General features: G+C 34.8%; 1 protein-coding gene across 1 annotated transcript in view; it reads left to right on the forward strand.

Moving 5' to 3' along the window:
* Positions 1-5,533: 5,533 nt before the first annotated feature.
* Positions 5,534-14,269, forward strand: part of chl1a (cell adhesion molecule L1-like a) — a 40,863-nt gene continuing 32,127 nt past the window's right edge. Inside the window, exons 1-2 of the mRNA XM_017487511.3 lie at positions 5,534-5,674; positions 13,407-13,566. Coding sequence (XP_017343000.1) covers positions 13,485-13,566 — 82 coding nt within the window. The 5' untranslated portion in view covers positions 5,534-5,674; positions 13,407-13,484. The remainder of the gene's footprint in view (positions 5,675-13,406; positions 13,567-14,269) is intronic.

A 14,269-nucleotide genomic window follows, 5' to 3' on the forward strand; every position in this document is an offset into this window, starting at 1 on the left:
CTTGTGCCTTCCAATTTAAAGTCACTTTGTTTTGCTTTCTCTCTCTTGTCACACATCCAAGACCCAAAATATTTCCAGTGAACAATGTTTTTCAGTTGCTGGAACATGATGTAAACAAGCTTTATATTTGTCACATACTTGGTCCCTGCTTCACCATCTCTTCTTTTGCATGGTCTGTCGGACACCAATTAGGCAATGTCACACACCATTTCAGATAAAAGCTTGAGGACTGACATTGTAGTTAACTGACACATACATAGGAAGGCACAATAAAATACTGTCACAGTTCAAGTAAGTTGAAATTCCAGGAGTTTTTGTAACAGGTCAACACATGATTTTAACAGATTTGACTTTACCAAACAGTGTATTAAGATCATCATATCAGTGACATCTCTTTTAGTAATCTTTTTAGATAAAGTGGTATCAGCATTGAAGGTAGGTGATATATTGTTATAAGAAAATTTGAAATAGTTATCAGATATTGTGGACTTACATAATAAATTACACAAAGGTTTAAAAATCTACCTAATTAGACAGTATACAGGATACACTATACAATATTTTCCCTGCATTTACTCATGTTAAACTTTGTAATTACTTTGTGTATAGCTAGACAAATTTTGAATAAGTAGGTATGTTAATGGGTAATATTTGTTACTCACTGCTACATTACAGCCTTGTACTTTTGTATATCCTGTTGTTGTCCATTTCTCTCTTTAGACATTAACTGGCTAAATAAAACACACTGCCCCTGTGCTCCTCTGAGGAGACCTGTAATAACTCATATACACAAACATTTAAGACAGTAAGATTTTTGAATAGGTTGAAGTATATTAGGTACTAGTTTATTTGTCTTTATTTTCATCCACTTCTGCTGCTGCAGATAAGAGCATCTGCCAAATGGGTCAATATACTGTAAATATACAATAAGTTTGATAAACAGCTGAAAGCTAAGAGCGATAATCTCAGCAAGAAAAATATATTCAGCATCTCTAATCCCTTAATATCAATACATACAACTTCTTTGCAGTGCTGTGTCACTTATATCATTTAATAGTATCATTTGTGTAAATAGGAAGCAATAAGTATTGTCAGACTTAATTATTATTTTCATTATACAGATTGCAAGAACTGTGTTCAGTTTATAGTACTTTTTTAAAAACTTGTTTGAGGCATTATTAGAGGATAAGCACATGCAAATCCTGGTTTTCAAATTAGAAAAAAAGTCAACATACTTTGCTGAATATTGTAAGTATGTCATCCACAAGCTTCTGTAGGAATATTAAGCAAGCTTTGTTCAGCTCATCATAAAGTTGAAAATGACTTGTCCTAATATATAATTATATACAACTAGTTCAAGAATGAAAAAGGTGTTCAATATGTTGCTATGATTGTCAGGTAAGCTAAGCTTTCTAACACCATTAAACTGCCATAGCTAGTGTTTATAGCTTTCCAAAGATTTTGGTGAAAACATGCTTAAAAAAAGATTAATGTTAATGCATTATTATAGAGCATGAAATAAAAGCTGAAAGCTCAGTGAGGAAAGAACATGCTACATACAGGGAATTTGAAAAGATAGGTAGGTAGGTGTCACATAATGGAGGCTGAGATGGAAGCAAGTGCAGGTTAGGTAGTTTAACATAAGTCCAAATGAGCAGGCAGAAATCAATAAAAAAGACAGGCACAGGTCAGATGATCACGCAAACAGTACAAACAAGTCAAGGCAAAAAGACGAGGTCAAAAACAAGAACAAAGTCAAAACCAGAATCAACAAACAAGGTCTCAAGGCTTGGTACTAGCAAAAAAACAAAATGTAACTTAGCGTATACTTCGCAGAAAGTGAACATATAGAAGGTCCTTTTAAACTGTGGTTGTGATTGTGCTGTGAATTGGATGCAGGTGTGCGTGATTAGAATGAAGGTGAGTGTTGTGGGAATTGCGGTCCATGGAGGCCATGTTTGTAGGCCATAGTGCAGGATGGGAAATGTAGTTGGTTTGCTGTGATATGGCAGTAGGTTGATGAAGATGATTTTTAAATTTTTTGTCACTCATGGGAGAAGCCTTATCTTTCATGAGCTCTGTATAAAGGAGAAAAGCAGTTATAGAGTGTCAAATGGTATGGAAAGATTTTCAGATGGCATGTGTTCTACAATTAGCATCAGGTGAGAAAAATTAATGTGCAAAGTATTTTTGCTGAAAAGCCTTGAGTGACTTTGGAATACACACACACACGCATATGCACTCACACACACACATACACACAAACACACACACACACACACACACACACACACACACACACACACACACACACACGCACATAGACACACACACACACAAACACACACACACACACACGCACATACACACACACACACACACACACACACACACACACACACACACACACACAGGCTGGAGTACAGGCTAGAGTACAGCCTTGATATAAATATTAGGCAGTGCCGCTTTGCCGCTTTGATTTCATGTTATAAGAATGAGTCATAGGTGTTCAGTAGGTGAATGGTTAGATGCTGTTGAATATGTTGCTAAGGATTGGCCTATGTTTGTTTCTTTGTTCTTGTCAAAAAATAATTCTCTCTCTCTCTCTCTCTCTCTCTCTCTCTCTCTCTCTCTCTCTCTCTCTCTCTCTCTCCCTCTCTCTCTCTCTCTCTCTCTCACACACACACACACACACACACACACACGCACACATACACACAATTATGATTTGATTCTTTTTTTTTTTTTAGTTATATTTTCTATCACCCCCCCCACACACACACACACACACACACACCCTGTCCTTCACTCTTGCCATGACCTAACACTCTGCAATCCTCTAGACCTGTTGTTAATGGTGCCTTTCACTGAGGCACACAGACTAGAACAAACACATTCATTCATGCAACAAAATGCTAATGTGGCTGAGCTACACCACATTTTCACCAGCTATTATGATTACACAGTCTAATTCCCCTTACAGAAAGTCATTATAATTTGTTGCTGAAAGATGGTGAACAGTCATCTGGCAATGGAAATGCTGTAAATACCATGATCTTAAGTTATTGTAACATCTGAGAGAATCAAGCTTTTTGTATAGCATTATATAAAATGATAATCATAGAAGAATTGAGCAGTAATAATAGTAAGACTTAACACTTTTTGCAGAATTATATGTCAAAAATCATATCTTGCCCCTAGGAAACCCTGTAAGCCTTCGACTACTTGGGAAGATGACTTTAAACTACAGTAAATTTCCAAATCATAAACAGTGATTTATTTTTCTGATCATTATACAAATACAAAAATAGGACACAGCATTACATCTTTGTCTTGTGTGGGTATGGAAAATGTATTTCTAGGTCAACATGAAGACTATTGTAGGAGAGACAAAGAGCAGCATAATAGTAAAAAGGGTAGGGTGTGAATGAAGACATCATCAAGAGGTGTGGATAGGCGTGCTTCTGCAGTACCCAATCAGCCTGTCTCTTTCCTTTGAAAGACTGGATGTCTATGCAGTGCAGTGCAGTGACATTTTATTTACAGATTTCATATCAATATATTAGTTGTAGAAATGACAGAACTTGTAAAGTGGGTTTGAAAATCCCACTAAAATAGCAGAATTTAAGTGCCACACCCACTGTTGCCCCTCTCCATCCCTATTAATGCAGGAATGGTCATTTCTGACCTCCAGAACAAAAATTAATCAAGAACAAGGAAAAATTGGTTGATATCAGTTAAATTAGCAATGCACAAGTGTTGTTAAGTTTAGTGCTTGTGCCTACATGAACATAGAGCCCACAATCAGAAACTCTTTATTCTTACTTGGCAAACTTGAGTATAATCTTGTCAAAGCAGAACAAGATAATTTAGCGTACAATTCATGTACATACATCATGCAATAAATAATAAAACAGTATAGCAAGAAATACAAAACTTGTGTCAAAATGGGATTGCTATGATAAGGAGAAAGGAAGTGGAATATTGCTCATTGTAAGGAGCCAAGTATACTGCATATAATATCTAAAAACTTCTGAAAGTAAAAACAAGTTCTGTAATTTAGCTATGATATCTTTATCAATGTTTTTTTCTGACTTGTTTTTTTTTACTTGTATTCTATGTGAACATGTGATTTGCAATAATGCTGCTTCCGCTTCCATTTGGGGCTTTGTTGTAGCATGCATGAGAGAATAATAGGTGACTCAGTGGGGATCATCAAGCAAGTATGGGCTAGAATGAAGTCTTACCCAAGACTCAATTTTGCTTATTTTTTAACCTTTCATTTAACCTTATCCTTATGTTTCAGAGATGTTTTCTTATCCAAGATTCTTCTCCATGCATTGCATTTAATTGGAAGGAAGGGCTCCAGGCACACAATTTCAGCTACAGCTACAGACCCCCGTACACAGCAAAACTTTTATTTACTACATATTACTGAAGCTTTTTATATATTTCTATCTGGTAGTATTGGTAAATTTGTCAAATTGGCAAGCAAGCATGCTTAATTTCATCAATGTTTGGCCATCAGTCAACCTCGCTTTGACATTTTACATCGCTTTATGTTGCTTTATGCTGTCATGTGAATTGTAAAATTTGAGGTTTGAGAGTGGCATAATTTCTGTCCTTCTGTGATAAAATAGATCTAAATGTTTAAGTAGAGAGTTGCTTATGCTGCTGCTACCTACTGTGATAAAGCAAGACATAAAGTAATTTTCTGAATGACACAGTAGAGGAATTTAAGATGTTATGAGGTTCATGTCCCAAATATAGGAGTAATCCACAGAAAAGCTGCATTGGGTAAACTGAACTCTCTCTCTCTCTCTCTCTCTCTCTCTCTCTCTCTCTCTCTCTCTCTCTCTCTCTCTCTCTCTCTCTCTCTCTCTTTTTTCCCCCATGTGCTATGAACTGATATACAATTTCTACGAATATGTAGTGAGTTTTAAAAGACTTATTTGAATAATCTGGACTGTGCTGTGTCAGAAATATTTAAGGAAGATGGTGTAGTAGCTCACAGTAGCCACGATCAGTGCTTTTTGTGTATTCATGTACTATATATTGATTTCAATATGTTTAACATATTGAACATCTGTTCAACTGCTGGTCTTCTGTACATTTAATGTGCACTTAGTTTCCCAATGCCTAAGAAACTAAGTAGACATGTTTGTACCACATGAGCACTAAATCATTCAGTCTCAGAATTTTTTTAAGCATTAAAAAGTGTTAGTTATAATGATTTTTGAATTCTTGAGCATAAAAAAGGTCCTCAATTATGACATGTAATGTACATGCAGTGTAGCTGTTGCATTTTAATCTGATGATATTAGACAAACAGGAGATATAGTAATTAAAGTGTTTAGCCAGAGGATGATTTTCCTTATAAATTCTTAGCACTATCTTTAAAACATCAACAATATTTACATTCCATGTTGTCTACTTTGAAGATCATTTGAGCCCACGGTGTACTCTATTTAAATTTATGCGCCACTTTTTTATACAGCCTATCTACAAGTACTGGTTTTACAGGTTCCAACTGTCAGTAGACTGTCAGCAGCTTGTTATATGGTAAGTGTGTTCAATTCTGGGAAATTTCATGGCTTTGTTCTTGCTTGTTCACTACAGGATTAAACATTGGTGAGATATTGCGCAGGTGTCAGGGAGGGAGAAACTGCTAAAGGTAAGAGTATTTTATAAACTTTCTGCAATGAAACTGTCTCCCTAACTCTAAAAGTTAATTTTTTTTTTTTTAAATGTTCTTTTTATTTTGAAAATATGTTACTTTCAGGTGTTATTTTTTGGTAAGGAGTATATACTATGCCCACAAATTGATCCAGCTGCAAAAAGTGATGTTTTATCAATATACATTATAGATGTCAACAAATAGTGATATGTATTATATTTATTTTGGAGGATATAATATTAAAATGTACTTTTCCTGTTACCTGTTCTTTTGTGTTTGCATGCACATGGATTTTTGCGCTTCTAAAGTATACATTCACATATTATTATTCCAGACAAACATCTGGGTTAGAACTCTCAGTGCATACTCCAAGCATAGCACTCATGAACAGTGTCATCCGTAGTGAAATTTTGCAGCTCTTGCGTGTACTGTGTCTTTAGGTTGAACACCATTAGCATTCGTGCGAATTGTAAAAACGTGTGCATGTGTGGGTGTGTGTTTGTTTATGAATGTGTGTCAGTGATTAAATGCTTATAGGGACACACAGAACTGCTGCATCTACAAATATGATCATGCCCTATACGTAGGTCTGGTTATGTATGCAGTATTTGTTCGTACGTGGAATGACTTTTAAAAATGCAGGTTAAATGCAGAATTTAAAAAAGGACTGCCTGTTTTGGTGTGTTCTATAAATTCTTACTGGAGTGTACTTAGTGATTAGTTTAACCAGTTTGTTTGGATGTTTTAGCTTTGGCTATTTGTCTGTTGGCCTCTTGAATGTATCTTATTATTATCTTAAAGAACTATTCAACACAAACCATTATAAAGATTAGACATTTGCGTGCCTCACATACCACATGCTATAAATGTACTCTTGATAGTCTGGTTAAAATGTCATGCATCCATGGAAAGTTAATTGTATATTCTACATAAAATGTTCATAATTAGCTAATCTTTACAAGTGAGGTTTTATAGTGGGGTCAAAATTATGATTAACACAATACAAACATAATCTTCTGACCTTACTAAGCAACTGATAGTATTAAAAGTAGTTATATCATGATATTTAACACTCATATCATGTAATAAATGCCTAAACCATTAATATTTTACAGTATTACATTAACAAATACTAAAACCTATTCCACAGCAACCAAACTGAGAGACCATACAAGACAGTTGGTTGAGTACAAACGAACAAGATTGCCCACCTTCCACTGAAAGAAATGCAGGTGTTGCAATAACATTTTGAACTGTCCTCAATAACAATAGTGTGCAAGTTAAAGTGTGTGTATATATATATATATATATATATATATATATATATATATATATATATATATATATATATATATATATATATATATTATGTATATGCTTAGGGGCTGGCATACCTGCTAGTTACTAAGAGCCAAGAAACATCACACAAAATGTTTATTCAAAGCCCATAAAATGAAAGCATGTGTCTGGTTTTAATACTCCTCACTTTCTTTATGACTCATGTCAAATCCTTTTTAACTGTTGAATCGTTTGTTTTATTATTTAACAAACTTGGCAAACATCACAGAACCTTATCTGACCTCTGCCTTATCTTTACACCAGTCCACAAATTTTCTATAAAGTCTAAAGTGGTGTCATAATTCAAGAATATGACTAGTATGATTATAGGGCTTAATCCCCCAAAATCCCAGGGTCTCTCAAGACCATAAATTACTGTAACTGCTATGTAATCAGCCTTTTTTTTGTCACACAAACTTTGCTGTGTTTGTTTTTATATTTTTGAATGATAGCTCCGCATTCCCATATTACTCCTCAGTGTTTATTAGACATGTCAGGGCATCTAATCCACTTATTCTTTTTTAAATGCACCTCCTACCCGTGAGAACAATTACATTTTCCACTCTAGGAAGCTGACTCACTTCAAGACTTCTAGAGAACAGACTGCTGTCATGAACAGACCCAAATTCTCTTCCTTTCAATTATTTGTGTAAATCTTAATACTCTATGACTCATGCCTCATGGCTTTTGATTGTATAATAATGCAGTTATAATATAATTACATTTAAAAAAAAAAAAAAAAAAAAAAAAAAAACTAAATACCTAATACCTGGGAGAACCATTCAGCTTCCTGAATTTAAATATTTTTCTCTTTTGCATGTACCTCAATCTGGATTGAAGTACTAGCATTTTAAAGTCTGCTTACCCCCAAAAGTAAAAAGGGAGAAAATTAAATTTAAAGATTCAATTTTGACTTTACTAAAAGACATGAGTGCACTGATTGGCTAAAAGCTTTTACTGATTTAGTTTGTATTTAATTTGTATGTAGACATACAAACAGGCAAATAAGATTTATAGACTATTATAAGTCATTATATTTGCATAATAAACTATTTTAATGCGAGTCCTTAATAGCTCTGTTGTCATTTCTGTGTTATCTCAGTTAACATTATCTGCTTTAATATTATCCTGAGATAATATCAGGCTATTGCAAAGGAACGCCCAGATTTGTATCTGCTTATGGAAAAACACAACATTGTAATATGATCTACATTTTTCAATTAGTTACTTTCAGGTTAAAACTATCCAAGCTCAACCTCTGAAATATTACATCTAATAGAAACTGAAGCAAAGCAAGAACATAGAAGTTGTAAAAAAATAACAGGTAGCATCCACAGGGGATATTAAAGTCTATGCACCCCTGTTAAAATTATTTGATTTTGCAACGTAAAATAAAAGTGAGATAAATCATGAAAAAAAAAAAAAAAAAAAAAAAGGTTAAATCACCCTTTGCTTGTAATGCAGCACTTAGTCATTTTGGGTAAGTGTTTACAAACTTAGCACATCTTGATTTGGCAATTTCATTCCACTCTTCATTGGAGCAGAAAAGCTCCAAATCTATCAAATTGATCTCCTGTGCACAGACGTCCTCAAGTTATTCCAAAGGTTTTCGAAAAGACTGGGCTCTGAATGGGCCATTTTAAAATGTTGATCTTCTTCTTCTGTTTCTTCTTCTTCTTCTACTTCTTTTTCTTCTTCTTCTTCTACTTCTTTTTCTCTTCTTCTTCTAAAGTCACTCTTTTGTTGACTTGGATTTGAGCTTTGGGTCATTATCATTCTGGAACTTTTTCTTCATCTTTAGTTGTTTAACAGAGACCTGCAAGTTTTGCGTCAAAATAGACTGGTATTTACAGCTATCCATGATTCCCTCTATCTTGACTAGAGCCCCAGTCCCAGTTCAATGAAGCAGCCCCATAGCATGATGCTGCCACCACCATGCACCGTATATGGTGTCCTTTGGGTGATAAGCAGTCCTATTTTTATGACAAACATATCTTTTAGAATTATACCCAAAAAGTTCTACCTTGGTCTCCTCAGACAATAATGGCCACGTGATTATATGTATGTTTGGACAAAATGATTTTTATTTTTATTTTTGTGTGAAAGGACCTCCATTTAACCACCCTACCATGTAGTCCAAACATGTGAAGAATACAACAGATTTTTTCATGTGAAGGGAGTGAAACGTTGGTTGATGTACTTTGTTAAAGCCAGATATGCCTGCAGCTCTTTTAATGCTGCCATAAGCATCTTTGCAGCCTCCCTGATAAGTTTTCATTTTCTTGGTAATGTCAATGTGGTGCCCTGTTTTCTCCACTTGTTGCTGATGACATTCACAGGTGTTCCAGGTGTATATAAAGTTTTGGAAATTATTTAATACTCCTCTCTTGATTGAAACCTTTCGACAATGATATCCCATACATGCTTTGTACAGTAAGCTCTTTCTAAACCATGGCTACAGCAGTCGGATTAAACCAAAATGCCAAGAAAATCCTACAGAAACAGCTGATCTTTATTTGGGGTTTATCAGAATCACTTCATTGATGACAGGTGTATGATAATTACTTTTGAACATGATTTGGTATGTGATTGGTTCATTCTGAGCACAGTCACTTGCCCTATTTAAAAAGGTTGTGCACACTAATGCAATCAGGTCATTGTGCTTTTTTATTTTTTCTTTCCTAAAACATTTCTATTTGTATTTCACATGATTTTTGTTGATTACTATTTCACATTTAAGGAGGGGAAAGATCAAAGATAAATTAGAGAGAGAATTTTATCTTAGTTTCATTTTTACATCACATAAAACTGCACTTTTAACAGATATGTGTAGACTTTTTTATCTCCAGGTTGTATCCAGTGTATTGTTTTAAGTAGAGCATAACAGGATTTAGGCCGTAACACAATTTTAGGATTTTTCTAATCTTTAGAAATACTTAAAATCATCTACTTAGTAGAAATGTATAGTACCAAGTGTTCAGCCATATGTGATATTAAAGTGTTCAAGTGTTCCTCACCTTTTTTGGAAATGGTTATCCTTCCACATACACAAAACAGGCATGCTGTCTCTGATACACTATATAAATCAATGAAACAAAATGGTTGAAAGGAAAACAAAACCTTGTAAAAACACATTAGTTCAAAAGCCACATGTGATCTCTATCAAACACAACCCATTTTGGATAAGCAATCATATCATTGGCAAAAAAAAAAAAAAAGATTTGACAATGTACATTGCTCATTTGTACTATCACAAAGCAGTAAGAGATTGTAGGCTTTACTGAGAATTTTTAACACTCTAATCCTAAAATGACTAATCAATGCACTACAACTCCAGCAATTCCATCTGCTTATTAACATATATGACAAAAAAAGTCCTTGTATTACAACCATAATAGCTGGATTTTTTTACATTTGACAGTCAGGACTTCCATCACTTCCTGTGCCATACCTTAATGACTTTTGAATAGCTCACGCTTTGCTGGAATGTTTGTCCTCCACATATTGAACTTTCTAGCCTAGGGAGAGGCTTTGCTTACACATGTCTAATGAGTGGCTCTCCTTTAGTGCTTTGCTGAAGTAGTGAGGCATATCTGTGTGTGTGTTGTGTGTGTGTGTGTGTGTGTGTGTGTGAGTGTGTGAGAGAGAGCAAGTGAGAGAGAGAGAGAAAGAGAGGGAGAGAGACAGAGACAGAGACGGTGAGAGAATGTGTGGCTTAGTGCAGCATGCTGAGAGCTTGGACAAGTATTTAATATAGTAACTATTTCCAACTATTTTAATTGTTGGGCTGATTTGTTGAGGATACTACAGAGTGGGACTTGTTTAAGTAAGTAAAGACATTTCATTTGTTTGATTTAGTGCAATCATGTATGAAGAGTTTAATGTACCTAGGACACACTCCGGGATCTTACTTTGCGCATTTCCATTTGACATAATCCTGCAGTATCAGAAATTTAAAAAATCATTAATTGGTAGTAGCAACAGTTTAACAGTAAGTATTTGGTATTTGTTTTTGCATCTTGATGTAACTACTGACTTTCATTAACACTGCCCTTTCATGCTTGTGAAAGTGTTGCAAGTTAGTATAGTCTCATTAATAGCTGAAGAAAAATGTGATGCTGCTATCTGTACCATAATCACGACTGTAAATACTGTATGGTGAAATTAAAATTTCTTGGTTCTTTTCCCAAACATGGTGCTGTGAACAGCTTTGCTTAATGCTTAGATCTTACTTATCTAAATATGCGTAGTCAAATAAGAATTTAAAGGTACCAGTGTGAGGGAACTTTTAAGATGAATTATATAATAATGATTTGCTAACTAAGATGCAGAGTGGTCTGAATGAATATTTGCACCACCATTCGCCACTAAATGCTGGCAATGTTAAGAAGGCACAGTATGCAAGTAGCATTACTGGCTAATTTAGTATAGTATTTAGTTATACTTATCTTATTTATAGTGTAGCTTTGTACTTAGAGCTGGTGCAACAACTCAATGCAGAGATTAGTTTCTTTATTTCTTTAAATTAACAGCAGCTTTAGTTAAGTTGTATCTGAAAATGTATCTAAGCATTACGCTTATGTTCAGACTATGGCAGAACATTTTGATGGAGAAGGTACTTTGCATTTCACCATGTCAGTAGTTCTCAGTGTGTTATTGTTGGTGTATGTTCCATGAGAACTCTCTGACACAGGTTTTGGGTAGGTGTTCTATGGTATATTTACTGAGTGTTCATTGGCTGGGGAAGCTTTTCGCTAAGTAAAATGTGATGGCAAATCCCGTGGCTACAATGTGGGGACTTTTATGTTATGGCCTGACAGCTGACATTAGAGTACCTTAAATTTGTGCCTTACGTGAAAGATGACAGAGCTTGAACCTGCAGACCTGTGGTTATGCTCTAAACTAAATTTTTCTTGTCTCTGTGGTGGTACAGTTATGTTTTTTGTACAATTGTTGTGTAATTCTTCAGACTTCAAAGCACCTTTTGAAACTATATACAGCATGTGCTTGCACCAGATTCCTTAAAACCCCAACCAGCAATAGCACATTTCTTTCTTTCTCTCTTTCTTTCTTTCTTTTTTTTTCATTTATTGTTGCTGTTATTTGACATGGCTTGTGGAAGATGTCTTTTACTCCTGTCTTTCACACGACAGTGAGGTAATATGTCTGGAATGAGCCTTTGGCATGTTTACTACAGCTGGGAAACTACTGTCAATTGAAATTTATTCAGTTCTACTTATATGTTTCAATTATATTATATAATTATAACAATTATGTTTAAAGTGACCACTAACAGCACTTTGGACATGGATAATAGTTTAGTACACTATTAACATTCTTACTACACAGAGTGCACTGTGTTTGAGAGGTTAAACTTAGCCTTCTTTAAAATTCCAACAAAAAAGGGTGGCTGATATTGTAGTGAAAGCAAGTCCTTCTCTAGTGATCTGGAGATATAGAGAACATGTTCTGGTAACACTACTGTTCTGGTTACAATACTGTTCAACAACTCATGAGTAACTATGTAAGAATTATGCAGGAACTAAACAGGAACTAATGAGTAGTTCTTCATTAACACATCATATTTCTATTAAGTAATAATAACTACTAGTTAATCACTCAGTAAATATGTTTGTAGAAGTTCAATATTACAGTAACTATGCAGTAATTTCTGAGTTTTATACTGTAATTTCAAAGCCTTACATTTCTCCTGCAGAACTACTAGCAAACTATGGCTCTTTTTAAATAACTACTGATTAATTATGGATCACACTGGCATTAATTCCCAATAGCAAAGGCTTATCTTCCTCCTGAAGATAACCTTAATATACCTCAACCTATACCAATATCTAAATGTCTAAACTGTAAATGTTTATTTGAGTTATTATTGGTAACTCAAATTGGTATCCTCCTCAGAGGAGCTCAGTGTTCTTTTTATTTAGCCAGTCAAGGTCTAAAGAAAGAAATGGACAACAATAATCTGGACAACAATAATCTACAAAAGTACAAGACTGTAATGTATCAAAGAGTGACAGATATTCCCCATTAACATGCATAAAAAAAATGTAAATGACTTTCTTTTAAATAACAAAATGTAGTAATGAATAACAATGTTTAATGTAGTTCCACATGATTAACTCCTGAATACCAGCACAGTAACACTTTTCAGTTTCCATATGTTTCACTATAAAATACTGTTCTACATCATCATTAACTACTCAAGAACAACACAGTAACACTTCAGTCATTAGCAATGAGTAACCCTGTGTTTCCCTGAGTTGAAGAACTCGTGTTCTTAGTTTATCTGATTTTTATGGAATTAGTCAACACCTACTGTACGTAGAAAAAAATATTTATTCTATGTTCTACTTTCATATTTCTCACCTTATAGATCTCTTTTCTCTAAAAGTCTGCAAAGTGTGTTGACTGAGAAGTTGGTGGAAATCAGTACCCACATCAGGTTGATGGGATGAGGGGACTCAGGGGCTTTGATGCTGGGCTCCTTTTCAACTTCTTTTCTATTGCCTTTAGCCTGCATGTACCTTATGAGGGTAAGTAGTCTGGCCATAAAATTCCTCAGTGGTTGTTTTGCTTATTTTTACTATATTTTATACAATATATTTTACTATAGAGGCATGATCATCTGTTACTGTGCAACCCAGTCCATAGAAGAAAAAAAACTGTTCATGTGTAAACCTATTGGCAGCACCTTCTATATGCACCAAACTTTCACTCTACTGTTTTGGGATCACATTCTGCACTTAACCACACCCACATCTCCACTACTCTATTTGAATAAGATCAATATGTATTAAATACATTTCCCTGACTTTTAAACATATTGAGTATAGCTCACTTCATTGATAATTTAATGCTTTGGACAACATATGGCTTTGTAAGAGAATTTTCTCCTCCCTTTGGTATATAAAATGTATGCAAGGACTGATTAAAAATAGCATTTGTTTCTAAAAATATGAAGACCTGGGCTCCCGTGCCCTATTGTTAGGAGATTGCAAGTTTAAATGCCACATGACCATGTTCTTTGGGTGGGAGGGATGGCATATTCTCTCTCACCTGTCCATTATAGCAACACTAGCCAATCAAGGGCATTTTTGAGCTCATGTATGTGGAAGATGGCAGATAGCACTTTCCTCTGAGTGTGTTACACTACCTTGTGATGCAGCATGAGCAGCAATTCGAAAGCTGTGGTTGCATGGCTTCATGTGTCTCACAGGAAGCATGTGTTTGCCTTCA

Source organism: Ictalurus punctatus, chromosome 15 (assembly GCF_001660625.3).
Source record: "Ictalurus punctatus breed USDA103 chromosome 15, Coco_2.0, whole genome shotgun sequence".
NCBI classification, from domain to species: Eukaryota; Metazoa; Chordata; class Actinopteri; order Siluriformes; family Ictaluridae; genus Ictalurus; species Ictalurus punctatus.